Source organism: Schistocerca gregaria, chromosome 4, assembly GCF_023897955.1.
Source record: "Schistocerca gregaria isolate iqSchGreg1 chromosome 4, iqSchGreg1.2, whole genome shotgun sequence".
Taxonomy (NCBI): Eukaryota; Metazoa; Arthropoda; class Insecta; order Orthoptera; family Acrididae; genus Schistocerca; species Schistocerca gregaria.
This window is the reverse complement of record NC_064923.1, coordinates 236,990,909-237,007,445: the sequence shown is the minus strand read 5'-3', so window position 1 is coordinate 237,007,445 and position 16,537 is coordinate 236,990,909. Positions and strand designations below refer to the sequence as shown.

Here is a 16,537-nt window from a genome sequence, read left to right as displayed (position 1 = left end):
CTAGAAAAGTTTGAAGAAAATTCGGAATATTTAAAGTTTGTTTGAAGTCGATATGTACCATCATTATAAAACGCTGCAAGAATCTAATTTGCACCCCGCATTTGCACTTCTTCAAGACAATACACAGTTACTAAATTTAACACTTGACTTATTTTACTGAAGATTTAACATAAGATTATGCTTCTTAATGTAAGGATTATTAGAATACTTTAAATTTTTGAATACGGTCCATAAATATTTGGAATACTGAAAATAAAATTGTGGTTGCCTCTGTAAGATGTTAGAAAAGTAATTTGCTACAGAAACAGGGTAAATGTTTCAGCCACTTAGCAACATGGATTGTTGAAAACAAGTTAAAAATTTGTGTTGTATTAGGGGTAACATGCAAGTTAAGGCTTCGATTCAACAAGCAGGTGTGACTGAAGGTTCAGCAGTAGTAACACTTTGGATAATGGAGGAACATTTTTGAATGGGTGACGTGTTATTTTTCTCTTTTTCGACCAGTTCTTCGTTCTTTCTCCTTCCTCATGTGCTTCTCCTTATACACTGTTTTCTTTTTATAATTCTGAGGTGTCGTTTCTGTAGAATATTTGCGACTTCCTCACTGTTCAACTAGGAACGCCCTTGTGGTCTAAAAAGGAGGACATCATGACCTTACCAGAACTGGCGTGCACGGCCTTTGATTTCTTAGGAGGTGGTTTCCACTGATTGCTCTGACGCTTGCTGTCCGGTTCCAAATGGTGACACTATGTTTCGTCACCTGTGCCAATACCTTAGTACGATACCAACAGTTAAAATATTATAAATATCGTGATAATATTGCAACAAAAATTCCATGCCAATGGTATGGCAAGATACTGATAACTTCTCTATGTTTTTAAGATATTATTTAAAAGAAAAGACTTCATTTAATATGTAAGGCGAAATATGAAAAATAGACTATCATTACTTGCTCGTGTACTCCAGAATAAAATGAAATACAAGTTTGAATTGTAAAGGGCGAACAATTGCAGCTAAATATAAGAACTAAGTCGTTGCAAACATTTCACGACACACATATTTCACATTACCACAAGATTTTTTGTAAAACCGAAGCGCTGACTTAGAGCTATGTATCAAATATAAAAGGAAAGGCTAAACAAGAAGGTTTGAATGAACCAACGCGGGTACAAAATCGAATAAAAATGTTAGCAGTAAAGGTATCACAAACGAAAATGTTGGCCTTAGCGTAAACTTACACAAATTTGCCGAGACTTCAAGCTAAACTATTATTCTAATTAAACTCACGTGTAGTTGACCTATTCTGTTTCTCACGCGCTGCTTAGGAAAATAGATTTCATTGTTGGGTTGTTGTGGCTTCAGCTTTTGAGAAAAGAGAAAGTGATGATGTTTCTTGTTGGCCAAAGGAATTCTTGCCTCATCTCTGTATTCAAGGGAAAATGACCTTCATGTCTTCCTATTGTTCTAAGAATTTCATTATCTTGTCTCACACAGTCCGATACTTACATTATTGAAAATCTGGTACTTCTTTCTATACTGTGAAATTAGCCAGCATTTGATGTCGATACAAGTATGTTAAATACACTTAACTCGTGTCTGTAGTATCGGAATGTCCCCATGTGCATCTGATTGCAGTGTCGACGGAGCGCGGAGAGTCTGACCTGGAGAGCGAAATTCCGGTGTCGGAGGACGACTTCGCTGAGGACGAGCTGAGCCTGGGCGAGGTTGGTCCGCGCCGCCACCACCACCCGCATGGTGCCCAGCAGCACCAACACCAGCACCACCCCGGCCAGGGCCACCACGGGCGCGTTCCGCCCCCACCGCCCCCGCACAGGCGGGCGCCGCCGCCTCCACACCCGGCTCTCGCAGCTGGCGTGCCGCCAGTGCCCTTCCACAACAGGTATATTCTTTCTCTTTACGTGTATTACAGTTATCTCACCTATTTCCTTTTACTCCTGACTCCGCATGACTTTTCGTAACTGGTATACATAGGGTGCACCTTCAAGTACCACGTGCAAAATTTGCTCTCGTTCACTGCAGCCAAAGTATTAGTCCTGCAACACAAAGAAAATGAACAGCACATTTTATTGTAGGAAAATTAATTTAGCCTAATTCTGTACTGGGATACATTTTCACTAGAGGTTGTAGTTTAAGAATTATTAAAGTACACGCGATTATTTTGGTAACTCAAAAACTGGGGTGCCCAGCGAAAATACATTCTAATACAACATTTAACTATATTAAGTTTCCTACAAAAAGTTCCTGTGCATTTTTTCTGTAGGGCTGACAGTTTCCATGTGGCGAACGAGAGAATATGAAAATCTTGCATGTGGTGTTTGAAAGTATTGCGAGTTGCATAAAATCTAACAATAGGGGCAACTGAATCACCCTGCATATTGAACGGCATAATCTCGAGTATTCAAGCAGCAACTATTTTCACTAGTTAAGGCAAATATTTTTTAAATGGATCTAGTACCATTATCACCTGATGTGGAAATCTATGAGGTTCATTCAGACGAAACCTGCTCACTAGCGTACAGTAACAACGATTTTACTAACTCAAATATGTAGTTAGTTACACACAGTACAGATACTCGAAAATAATCGACAGAACCGTTGGTACATTTATCCCACTGTGACAGTAGTAAGTCGATTCCATGTTTGAAGAAGCTACCACACACACACTTCGTCGTCCGTTGCAAATCGATGTTCACGAATAGCTTGTATTAGAAGTCCAGACACATGAAAGTCATACGGTAAAAGGTCGGGACTGTACGGTGGATGTCCCAACGTTTCTCACTGAAACTGCTACAATGTCGTCTTCACCGCAATGGCCATGCGCGGGCGGGCATTATCATGCAGAAGGATAATACCGTTGGACAACATGCGTCTGAGTTCCGAACTGATGGCTCGTCTAAGGTTCTACAATGTGGCTTGATGACGCTAGGTATTGATGGTGGCCCCCCCTTCCAGGAACTAGACAAGCAGTGGGCCCTTGTGATCTAAAAAGGAGGACATCATGACCTTACCAGAACTGGTGTGCACGGCCTTTGATTTCTTTGGAGGTGGTTTCCACTGCTTGCTCTGACGCTTGCTGTCCGGTTCCAAATGGTGACACTACAGGGTGTTTCAAAAATGACCGGTATATTTGAAACGGCAATACAAACTAAACGAGCAGCGATAGAAATACACCGTTTGTTGCAATATGCTTGGGACAACAGTACATTTTCAGACAGACAAACTTTCGAAATTACAGTAGTTACAATTGTCAACAACAGATGGCGCTGCGGTCTGGGAAACTCTATAGTACGGTATTTTCCACATATTCACCATACGTAGCAATAATATGGCGTAGTCTCTGAATGAAATTACCCGAAACCTTTGACAACGTGTCTGGTGGAATGGCTACACATGCAGATGAGATGTACTGCTTCAGCTGTTCAATTGTTTCTGGATTCTGGTGGTACACCTGGTCTTTCAAGTATCCCCACAGAAAGAAGTCACAGGGGTTCATGTCTGGCGAATAGGGAGGCCAATCCACGCCGCCTCCTCTATGTTTCGGATAGCCCAAAGCAATCACACGATCATCGAAATATTCATTCAGGAAATTAAAGACGTCGGCCGTGCGATGTGGCCGGGCACCATCTTGCATAAACCACGCTGTGTTCGCAGTGTCATCTAAGGCAGTTTGTACCGCCACAAATTCACGAAGAATGTCCAGATAGCGTGATGCAGTAATCGTTTCGGATCTGAAAAATGAGCCAATGATTCCTTTGGAAGAAATGGCGGCCCAGACCAGTACTTTTTGAGGATGCAGGGACGATGGGACTGCAACATGGGGCTTTTCGGTTCCCCATATGCGCCAAATCTGTTTATTGACGAAGCCATCCAGGTAAAAATAAGCTTCGTCAGTAAACCAAATGCTGCCCACATGCATATCGCCGTCATCAATCCTGTGCACTATATCGTTAGCGAATGTCTCTCGTGCAGCAATGGTAGCGGCGCTGAGGGGTTGCCGCGTTTGGATTTTGTATGGATAGAGGTGTAAACTCTGGCGCATGAGACCATACGTGGACGTTGGCGTCATTTGGACCGCAGCTGCAACACGGCGAACGGAAACCCGAGGCCGCTGTTGGATCACCTGCTGCACTAGCTACATGTGGCCCTCTGTGGTTGCCGTACGCGGTCGCCCTACCTTTCCAGCACGTTCATCTGTCACGTTCCCAGTCCGTTGAAATTTTTCAAACAGATCCTTTATTGTATCGCTTTTCGGTCCTTTGGTTACATTAAACCTCCGTTGAAAACTTCGTCTTGTTGCAACAACACTGTGTTCTAGGCGGTGGAATTCCAACACCAGAAAAATGCTCTGTTCTAAGGAATAAACCATGTTGTCCACAGCACACTTGCACGTTGTGAACAGCACACGCTTACAGCAGAAAGACGACGTACAGAATGGCGCACCCACAGACTGCGTTGTCTTCTGTATCTTTCACATCACTTGCAGCGCCATCTGTTGTTGAAAATTGTAACTACTGTAATTTCGAAAGTTTACTGTTGTCCCAAGCATATTGCAACAAACGGTGTATTTCTATCGCTGCTCGTTTAGTTTTTATTGCCGTTTCAAATATACCGGTCATTTTTGAAACACCCTGTATGTTTCGTCACCTGTGCCAATACGCGACAGAACGCCGTATTCCTCTTCATGATAACGTTGCAGATGACTCAAAGACAGCGCCATTCGAGTATGGCACTGTTCCGTGGTCAGTTGGTGGGGTACCCACTGCGCACAGGTTTTTCGAAAGTTCCAGTATGTTCACATTATGGTGTGGGCGGTGTCCACGCTAATACCCAGTAACCGATGGATCTTGTCCACGGTGATTCTGCTGTTGTCCAAGACTAAAGAATTCACTTTCGCAACCATTTGCGGTTCGATGAGACGATGAGTCTGTCCATGACTAGCATCATTTTCCAGTGACTCGCGCCCCTCAACGAATCGTTTGCACCATTCCACAACACTTGAACGACCCAGACTGCACTCACCGTACACAGCCTTCATCCGCCGCTACATATCACGGCCTCCAACTCCCTCCGCCGCCAAAAATCGAATCACTCCCCGTTGTTCCTGCTTACTCGCCCGCATGTTCAGTAGTGGACGATAACTTGCGTGGCCACCTTTTCTTTGGCGTGAAACCACACTGGCGCTACGCAACATCAAAAGGCGCCACCATACCCGCAGTTACATGGCGCCACCTTACGTATGAAGCAAATATAGACGCACTGACCAAGTTTCATCTGAATTGGTACCAATTCCGGTGGTCGCTAATTATCACCTGGAAAAAGAAGCTTTTGATTTAGAGCAACTGGATACGTTCGTGGTTTTCCGTCCCACTCGATACAACGACAAAAGCAGAAACTGTGTAACAGGACACAAAATATGAAATTTAAACAGTTTTCAAAAGAATCATTGCATCACTGAAGTAATAATACAACTCTTCCAACCCAGCGTAATTATTAACTGTTATAACAGTGCCGCTGTTAGATGCCGGAATCATAATCATAATTAGAAAACTTCCTGTGTCTGATGGTCGTTAGTAACGGTAGATGATGACAGCAGTAATAAAGTATTTGATAGCAGATGACGGTGGTGCTACAGAATCTTTGTTAAATATCGAAAATACTTCTCTTTACAGTCATAAGACTTAAAACCTGTTGCCGCGATGCACCTAACGTAACACTGCGTATTGGCAGAGCTTCCCGTAGCGACTTTAAATTCATGTAATATTCGTTTTTTCACAGCTACAAGCTCCCCAATGCTTGAAATATTTTTAGAAAAAACTATTCATCATCAAATGGCTGCACTGCATTTAATGACCTTTAGAATCTATACAGTGTGTGCTACCAATGCGTACTAATAAAGCTGGTCTTAATGTAAGATCGACTTTGAGGAGAACAAGTGCTAAAGGTGACCCATTCTATCGAAACATTCATCATTGTGCTCGCGACCTCCCACACTGCAATAAAATGTGTTTGTATTCGTGACGCATTTTGTACCGTTTGGGAAACGCAAGTTTATGAAAATATCTGTAACAGTTTTATCGATAACACTGTACAGTGAACAACAACTACTGATCATTAAATCCACTGAAAGCCATCCGTTGACAAGCAACGTGTTGGAAACCGCTGTTTACAAAAAAACAATAACATATCTAAAAGATATATCACGAATTGCTAGCTTTTATTAAATATATTACACCATAACATTAGATAACCCTCAAACTATCACTTACTGACAAATTTTTTAAATTCTTATTATTTCTTTCGACAGAGAAATAAGACTAGTTCACAAAATTTCGGCATTTTATGGAACCGTAACGTTGTTTACTGACACTTCTAATGCAGGAAATCCGGTATGTACTGATGGAAGTGATAATGGAAGAGGTAAACTACTGCACTCACTGTGTAAATGACTCTGTTTCATTCCCTTCATCATCTGCAGTCCAAACATTTCCATTTACGTCAGTATGTATTACACACTCCGCCATAAACTTAACAGCTGCAAGACGCCACTGGGCTATTACTAAAAATAAAGTGCTTCTGATCTGTATCGAATGAACCTTCTCGATATGCAGATTGCCCCTCCGTCTCAGACATGATGCGACCGACTGTACGCACTGGAAACGATTTATAAATCAATGGCTCTGACAGACGGGATGTGGGTGTGGTCTCTGCCAAAATCAACAGTATTGAATGGCAAGAGGGAAACAAAAATATGATGTATAAATGAAACACTTACTTTTCCAAAACAGTGGAGATGAGATAAAATTGGAACACAAATTTCTTACGGTTAATCTAATTAAAAACAGAGTCCGCGGAGAAGGGGTAGAGAAAAGAACGTGGTAAGTAACCCGCACGCCATCGAAAGAAGTCAGACAGTCGAGCCAGCATCAGAAATGACTACTGCGACGATCGTTGTGGTGTGAAGGAAGGCACATGCAGGAACTCAAGTACCTGAATCATGAGTGATTCATCGAAAGCTAAGTAATTCTTCACAAGGTACCCTTAACAAAGCGCATACCCCAAGGCAATATGAACATAACATAATACTGCGTTACGAGGTGGTGGACTGCGACCTGAGTAGTCGCAGAAACCGAAGTCTCGTGCAGGAGCGCCAGTGAAAGAGTCTGCTAGAGGCCTGGCAAAGACGTCCCATGAAGACACGGTGTCTCATGTAGAAGTCTACAGGAGTCGACTTCGTGACTTGCGTAGAAGTCTCAGTGGAACCCCAATGAGAAGTGCCTTAAAAAACGACATCCATCCGAGTTCTGCATGGAGAAGCCACCAAAACAGTCAATTTTTTTAATGACCAAGTTCTTTAGACGTGCTTCCAATCGAATGCCACGAAGCAAACTGTGTCACTCTCCCCTAAACAGTATGTTTTCTCTTAACCTATCTGTAATTCGTTCAAGTGAAACAAATTACTTACAGAATGAGATTTTCACTCTGCAGCGGAGTGTGCGCTGATATGAAACTTCCTGGCAGATTAAAACTGCGTGCCCAACCGAGACTCGAAGTCAGGACCTTTGTCTTTCGTGGGCAAGTGCTCTACCAACTGAGCTACCGAAGCACGACTCACGCCCGGTACTCACAGCTTTACTTCTGCCAGTGTCTCGTCTCCTACCTTCCAAACTTTACAGAAGCTCTTCTGCGAACCTTGCAGAACTAGCACTCCTGAAAGAAAGGATATAGCGGAGACATGGCTTAGCCACAGCCTTGGGGATGTTTCCAGAATGAGATTTTCACTCTGCAGCGGAGTGTGCGCTGATATGAAACTTCCTGGCAGGTTAAAACTTGCCAGGAAGTTTCAAATTACTTACAGTTTTGTGGCACATTCCTACTCACGAAACAAGTTGTGTCAAGGACCAGTGCGAGCAATTGTACGCTTCCTTTTCTTGGAAAACTGTGGCCGATCTCCCATTCTGTCTACCTTTCCAGGCCCCGTGAGTCATCATGAGTACAAGTCGCACCCGTGTTTTCGAAAATGGGCCAAACTTTGAGCGAGTATTACACTTCCATGACCTGTCAAGATGTAATCTGCCCATTTAGTCCACCCGCACCCTGTGATTTTATACCCAACAGAGCGGTGTCGATCGTCGTCAGAGCATATCCTTAGGGTACACAAAACCAAATTGTGGTGCTCAACAGAATGAGGAACCACCTCTACTGTTCATGCAGATTAATGGAAAACAGATGTACTGACGCGCTACGTAAAACTCCTTATTTAAATGAGTATTAATGAGTGTGGGCCTATTAAGCATAAAGCAAACGGATACCGCATCACTCACATAGCTATATTAATAAAAGAATCGGTCTTTTGTGACTTCTGAAATTTTCCCGTTGTATTTCGTCTTCTAATAATTTCCGGGTATGCAGCCGGATCCCGTTGACATTCTGCCACGATTTTTCGGCCCAGAGACGTCCGGCCATCATCAGGTGAGACCAGAACTACATCTATCTTTTATCCATGAATGGAAACAAATGAACACTTTAACAAATACGTTTATTGACAATGAACATTAACTTCATCCACTGAAATCTTGAAAGGAAACATAATTGCCAGATAAGGGAATACATTTCAAAGCATAACCCTGGCAGAAGTAGGCAGGGAAGATAAAACACACACGCAAAAAACTCTCGGACACAGTCAGCCACTGCGCAGGTTGTTAATTAGATATATTAAGTTCACGGAAAGATACGAGCGAACACCAATAGAATGCCAATAATGCACACTGGAAACAACAAACCGGATGCGTGACTTCGTGGACTCGCCTCGACAGGAGAGCGACTTAAATTCGTTTTTAATTGGCTTCTTCGGGCGCGTAGATGTGTCATCTTTCAAATCGCTCTGTGCGTAAATAAACAGGCTTGCGGCAGCAACGGTTAGAAGATATTATATTTCGGCCCTCTTTTAGTACTTAGAGCTGAAGTGCAGATATTTTCCCTGCGGTAGCAAGTCCCGGCTCGTCAGTCACCTCTCCTGCCCAAAGCCTAAAACGAAGTGCTTACTCTGCAACCAGAAGTGTGTTTTCCAAGACCCGTCCGAAACTAATGTTGGTGGACTACTGTCAATTGCCGCCCAATGAGCGCGGAGATTCTGATTTCCGACAAATGAAAAATGCATAGCAGCGTTAAACCATCTCCAGCCCTTCTCAATTACATTATACCTCAGCAAGTCACATGATGGTGAGCACCTGGAACCAAATGAGAAGCTCTGCACACAGACACAGTGCAAAGACGCGAGCAGTTCCGTAAACGACAGCGTGGAAGTTTAAACTGGACCACTCCAAGACATCATAACAGATATTTACACGCCACGATAGAAAAGAAAGAACACTTACCTAGAGATCGCGTATCTGGCTAAAACGTCTTTTGTGAAGAAATCCATGTTTCCCTTCGAGAATGGAATGTGTGTTCCCTATCCCTTCTGCAGAACTTTCTGGGAAATGAGAAAGCCAAATTTGCCACTTTAAAAGCGGAAATTTCTTCTTAACAGAGTCTATAATTCTTGTACATCCATTGTGAGCTTCCCAGTCGTTGGAACCACCGCCAACTGCATAAGAAAAGCAGAAAAGAGAAAAACGATCACTGGCAATGCTAATCTAGACCTGCAGCTACAGAGCAGAATCCTGAATGACTTCTCGATCAAGGGAATTGGCGTATCGACCTCTTAAACTTGTTATTAAAGAGTTTCACAGGAAAATGGGCACGTTACACATCGTCCAGCCAGAAAACATTGGAGGGGTTAATTTAGTTGAATAGGTCACAGTGCAGAGAAACTCAGTAGTCTGCTGCAGTTCCATCTAATCTTTCCACAGTCCTGCACGCTATTTTGTGTAGACCTACTGCCAGACACCTGTCCAGTTTCCATGAAAACGTCACTCTGCTCAGCGCAGTGGATGGGTGGAGCTCCATGCGGCCATGGACGCCTCTTTACTCGAGGATGTCCGTAGTGGGTCTCCATCCCACTGCTAACCGTGCGCCAGTTGTTACGATTTGGCCAGATGGAGTGGCCGTGCGGTTCTACGCGGTACAGTCTGGAACCGAGCGACCGCTACGGTCGCAGGTTCCAATCCTGCCTCGGGCATGGATGTGTGTGATGTCGTTAGGTTGGTTAGGTTTAATTAGTTCTAAGTTCTACTGGACTGATGACCTCAGATGTTAAGTCCCATAGTGCTTAGAGCCATTTGAACCATTTTTTGTTACGATTTGCCAGGCTAGTACAACAGTTGCTCGGAATTACATTATTGGACGGATGTAATGACTTTTCCAATTATTTGTGCCGCATTTGAAAATAAACTCGTGGATCACTTGAGCAAGAAAATGAAGAAAAAACTCTGATTGATGATCGATGAGAGAATAATAGTAATACATTGAGTTTTAAAATCTGTACAAAGTGACATACACTGTTTTATTTGTGGTGTTTGATTCATCAACTCTCCCAGTTTGGCTCCCCTGCAATTGGCAGGTCTGATGGACCTTGAGACGGTACCAGTGCTTTTTTTTCCTCTGTTCCCTCAGTCCAGTACAGGCGTGCGTGCAGAGCAGTGCAGAGCTACGCAGCAACGATGTGTATTCCGCAACAGAAAGAGCAATTTGTTATTTCGCTTCTGAAAACTGAGTCAGTTATAACAGTGCAACGTAATTTTAGACGTCAGTATGGTGGTGAACCACCTACAGCAAAAACTATCTGCCATTGGCTAAAGTCTTTCAAGGAAACCGGTAGTGTTTTAAAAGCAAAATCACCATGTACACCGAGAACTTCTCAACAGATCCGTATTTCGGTTTGTTTGGAGCCCAAGGAAGTCATTGGGCAGACGTAGTGTACAATGAGGAGTGCCTAAAGTGCGTGGTGCTCTTGACACTCGCTTTCCAGGAAGGTGGATAGGCAGGGCTGGCCCAATACCTGGAGACCACGCACCCCACTGGCCTTTTTTTTGGGGGGGGGGGAGGGGGCATAAAAATGTTGAGTACAGTGAAAATATGAGAGACATCAATCATTCACGGGAAAGAATCGTCGCGGCGGTTGGGACAGTTACACCTGAAATGCTGGTGAATACGTGGCGAGAAGTGGAATATCGTCTCGACGTGTGCAGGGCAACAAATGGATTCAACGTTGAGGTCTGCTAACATTAGACGAACCTGAAGGAATTCTCTTTCATAATACGTACTCTTTGATGTAATTTTTCATTAATTTTCCCATTAAATTTACACTTAAAACTACTTAGTTCTGTTCAAACACCCTGTATGATTGACTTGCTCCCGTGTGACGTGTGTCACACTAACTAGCGGAGCGTCTAGCAAAAAAATCTATACGAAGCTCTTACCGAATGTCTGTTTCAATACAGATCTGATCTCCTCAAGATACTGTGGAGCTTGCATCAAAGATAGTGCCGGTGGTTGACAGGTGCGTTTGTTGCGTGCAGGCCGGAGCACAGGCGCCACGGAGGCGGCGGCGGCGGCGGCGCGGGCAGCGACTTCCACGAGGGCCTGCTGGTGGACGCGCTGCTGCAGCACCAGCAGCCGCTGACGCTGTCGGCGAGCCAGCACTACGCGTCGGCGCCCTGCTACCGCCTGGGCAAGCAGCCGCCGGAGGGCGCGCTCGCCGAGACCAGCTTCTCCACGTTCCGACCGCAGCACGCCACCAGCCACGACTCCGACTCCGGATACAGCCACAACACGTCCAGCGGCCACCACGGACCCCGTAGCGCCACCGGCAGCCTCAAGATGTCCTAGGAGCGCCCGCCACTGCTGCCCTCTGCCGCCTCTAGAGGGAAGCACAGTGGCCGTGGCGACCGATACCCGATATCGCTTCGATACGGACGACTCATCGACACGGGGCTCTTCGTGTCCCTCGACTTATGGACTTCATCAAGAAGCAGTTTCGGGAGAACTAAGTTCCCTTCTCTGGTTGTTACGTCAGTTGTCAAGATGATTGTACGAACTTCGCCAGTCTAATGATACCTGTACAGCGTCTGCTACCAAACAATTGCAGGAGCACCTACGTCTTTCGATGTTTCTGCGTCGGTAATTTATCACAGTGAAACTTCTGTGTCCTTAAATGAAATAAAACTTCCGCAATAACCTCTTTTGTATTACGAACGTACTGCCCGCACACATTTCAAGAAAACGTATAACAATATTCTGCCTTAGTAATGGATCATTTATTAATCATTATACTCTGTTGATAATTTTTTACAATCCTAAAAACGTTAATTGTCTGAGTGCTACTATTTGGTGGCTCATTGCTTCACGTCTACTGTTCCGTGTAAGAGTAAGAAGGAATGTCGTTACATGTACCTTTGTAACTTTTCCCAACAGGGCAGCTCTGTGGTAAACGTGAGACTCTCGATGAAATTCCAGTTACCTAGTGTACAACGACACGTGTTACATCAAAAAAAAATTACGCTAATTCATATCTTACAGAGCTGTGCCCATAGGTTTAAAACTATAATATCCAAGGAGTTCGATAGTTCTAAAGAGAGTACTCGTTTAAGTGGACAGCGAATGTGTGATGCACTTTCATATGACAAGACCAATGAAAATCGCTATTACTAAACAATAATTTGTATTACTTTGTTTTTAATGGGTTAGACCCGATACTAAAATCATTCTCGAAAATATTGACCACAATTATAAACTCCAGAAATATCGCTTTAACTTTTACACACATAAAGAAGGTATGTCTTTCTAGTCAGTAGCTGTGTGATATAACTTACTGCTTTCATTAAGCTGAGAGCATCCTTAATTTGTTCGCTGGGAGTCACAATTTCTACTACATTTACGTTAATTGGTAAAAACAGGTGCAATGTGTGTTCTACACTCAAAAGCTACATAAGCCTTCACAGCACGGATCCATCAGTCAGAAACGTGTGTGGTATTGAGTCTATCACTGTAACACTGTAAGACATTTTTATGTTTATCCTGGTTCCACTACATCATAGGTGGACGTTATGTAACGCTATGTCTGCTTATGTGTGTGTTAATGTGAAAGTGTCATGGTTTGACTTCGAAATGCGAACGATCATACATTCACTCACTTTCACAGATACAACTTTCTGTGTACTGGCAGCAGCTACCATAACTGTCACTGCGCCAATACAAACAAAACTTATTTCAGACACCGAAATTGTGTCGTCCAAGTTCAACGAGGACGAGCTGAAGTACTGAATTTTAATAGTTTGGATGCATTGCCTGCGTTTCACGTATCTGAGTATGTATAACGACTACAAAATCGGCTAACTGATCTGCTGTTACTGGCACAATATTGCTTAAGCAATTCTCTCTTGTGCCTAGTATTCATAAGTGTCTCACTGCCAAATTTACCGATAACGGTATATATATAAATATGTTGTTGCTATTCAACTAACGACTATGTACGACTTGCTTTCCGCAAGGGATTTTACTCTTGTGAAACGCGATTTATTATGTTGCCTGTAAATATATGGGAAATGTAAGTTTAGACATTATTAGTAAACGAACTGAGTGCACAATTTTGAAATGAGAGATACATCATATGGCATTTGTCAGTTTTTCAAGAGAGACTTTATCCAGACATTTGAAGAAACTCGATAACGTAACGTCTTACTTCCCTCTTTCCGTTTCAAATAGTTCGTAGCTAAGTTACGCTTTGGTTGCATACCTTTGCGTAGTAAAATCTTAACAGTCTAAAATAGAAAGGGTGTAGTAAACACTGGAAGTCTGACACTACCTCACGGCTAGAACGTTTCTCACACTAGCTCGAGTCTTTTAGTTGCCATTGCTCAGACACGTTCTTGCTTCTGTCTCTTCAGTGATGCTAGCTTTCCAAAAATTAAATAGTCTCTTATTATGTGGTTTCAAATTCTGTGGGGACCAGAATCTCTCGTTTAAAACGGGTGAAAATTAATGAGACACGTGATAACCTTCAATCCGAACAGACGGTGTATTCTGTAAAAGCATACTGTTTATCCCAATGGTATTCCGTTGTAAAAGAATCCGCAGTAAACCTCAAGAATAAATTATTGTAGAAAAGCTTTGTTATAGTTTTGACACAAACATTTAACTGCAGTTAGATTCAATGAATTTACCTGTTTCTTCTCGAGCTTATCATGTTATAGCAATACGAACTGTATCATTAGGCCACATGTAAGGGATATAGCGAACATAAGTATTAAATAAGCTCTGCAGTAATTGTAATCTGTGGAAAGAAAGAAAGAATTTCAAAATTTAATTTTTGGATAAGATGCGTTAAAATGAAATTGATATTTTGGTATTTCGATATTTCACACAAATTTAAGAAAGCGTCTTACCTATTAAAGCAATTAGTTGAATATCTTCGTATACATGTACAGACACAATTTATCCCCATATAGAGAATGTTTGTTAAGCTACATACGGTATTATGCTAGTCAAAGATATGTATTTTGGTATGTGGTGTTTGTAAAGGTAAAGACCAAGGCTGACTGAGTGACTGCGAAATAAAGAAACTGTTCTTGATATGCCAGATCTTTCTCATGTAATATTTGTAACATGTATTTTTCCATTTCTCCATTGCAAATTTTCACATATTATTTACATTAAATACTATTTGATAATTATTATGCGTAAAATGAGTCCACGAACTTCGAAGTTCACAGAATGTCTTTAAAAATACTCAAAAGTGACTGTCATGAAACAATGTTGCTCTGAAGTTCTGCAGAGTCAGTACCGACGCCTTATTCTCTGCTGCAAGGTAAAAGGGTATTTCGCGTGATTCAAACGGCACCTATTACTTTGCTGTATCAGCTCAAGATAGCGTACGTGAGCCTCTGTGTGTTGCGAACGCACTGTTCCTCATCAAGAACAGCCAATCAATACATAAATAGAATTTTTGCGGGAGCCAAATCACCACATAGAGTTGCTGTTTCAAAGTAGGATATTTTGTGTAGTTATTCAACAGTTATCTAAACTTACGCTGCAATGGACCATTGGTAAGTGTGATTCTTGTGATCACTGTACATTTACAACATAAACCACAACTGTGCAAGATGCCTGGCATTCTGCCATACCCATATCGTAAATGTAAACGTGACATTGAAACATCTAGAAGTGTCTGCATTAACATGGGCCCTTTAATTTCTTTTTACTTTCAACGTGAAGTTACAGTTGCTCATTTTAATTTACTTCATCTTCGATCATGGAGTATCCTATATTTGGTGACTCTGAATTGATTCGTCTTGCAGCATTGTTTTCAGAAACACCAAACGTTAATACCCATCCACTGAATGGTGGAAAGCTGATAACATAACCTCATTTGCCATGAAGTACATTTCTGTTGTAGCTTATTAATTTTAGTTACCTACATACATTTGTGCATTAGCTGCATATAAGATGCATATTTATTAATTATTTCACTGTAATACAAAACTGATACTGCTTCCTTTCTGAAATCTTCATAAACGTTGTTTCAGGCTATTTGATGCTCCAATATATTCAAGCCCCTTGAAGAATTATGATACGAAATCCTTGTTAAACTTTAATAACTTTCCATACGGCAAGAAAGATTATTTCACAAATTTCCTCTGTGTGTCTCCTTCTGCTACCTATCACACAATCGACATCTACCCTTACACTTCCTGTGCGTATATTTTTGTAAAAGTTAGTTCAGCTGCGTATGTTTGGAGCTCTCGAATATAAGGATTCATGCTTAACCGTTGGCTACAGCCATTGCCCATTGCTCAATACCCGACAAGACATCGAACAAGACGGTATATTTGAAGAAACAGATGGTTTTCGGCTTTTCGCAGTTCGCAAGGAAATGTTTCTCATCTCCCTCGATCTCCAGTGATTAAGAAGCCCTCTCTAGATTCAAAATTTGTGATAAATTATAGCTGTACACTTATCTACGGTCCGAAGATGTAGGCCTGCACTTCCTTCCTCAAAACTTAAATCTTCAGCCAGTTCCTCTGTATATATTCCTAGGTTAGCAACGTATATTCCTCTATTAGGCGTAAATATCAGAGACTAAGCCATAATCTCTCGGTTTTTGGTACATGTAGATAAAGTAGCTCTATGACAGGAAAGCGAGAATTTTAAATAACATGAATTGTATTCAGTGAAGTCACTGGAAATGCGGATTTTTGCTCTCTTTATATCTGGAACAATAGCTATAAATGCCAGCCGACAGGCGCCTTGCAGAACGTGTTATTTCAAGAATCAGTGCTCAGTTCTTGAGGCAGTAGTCTTGAAAAATCATTTTATCAAAATTCGTATTAGTTGTGTGGCAGCATCAAAGTATGCTGACTGAACCTTCACACTACTTTCAAGGTACACACATATGCCGAAAAAAAAAACCAGCGATAACGGACATCACACGTCAGTTTCATAACCCATGTAGAGACAGAACGACGGGAAACAGACCATTTCCGAAACGTGCAAGCAGTGACAGTGTGGGAAAGTTAGCCCGAGGTGGAATAAAACAAAAACACTATAGTAGTAACATAAATGAAAAGTCCGAGAGTTC

At 42.3% G+C, this 16,537-nt stretch overlaps 1 protein-coding gene across 1 annotated transcript in view; it reads left to right on the top strand.

Annotated features, from left to right (window-relative positions):
• Nucleotides 1-14,534, top strand: part of LOC126267285 (uncharacterized protein C6orf132 homolog) — a 285,985-nt gene extending 271,451 nt beyond the window's left edge. The window contains exons 7-8 of the mRNA XM_049972356.1: nt 1,636-1,900; nt 11,481-14,534. Coding sequence (XP_049828313.1) covers nt 1,636-1,900; nt 11,481-11,790 — 575 coding nt within the window. The 3' untranslated portion in view covers nt 11,791-14,534. The remainder of the gene's footprint in view (nt 1-1,635; nt 1,901-11,480) is intronic.
• The last annotated feature ends 2,003 nt before the right edge of the window (nt 14,535-16,537 follow it).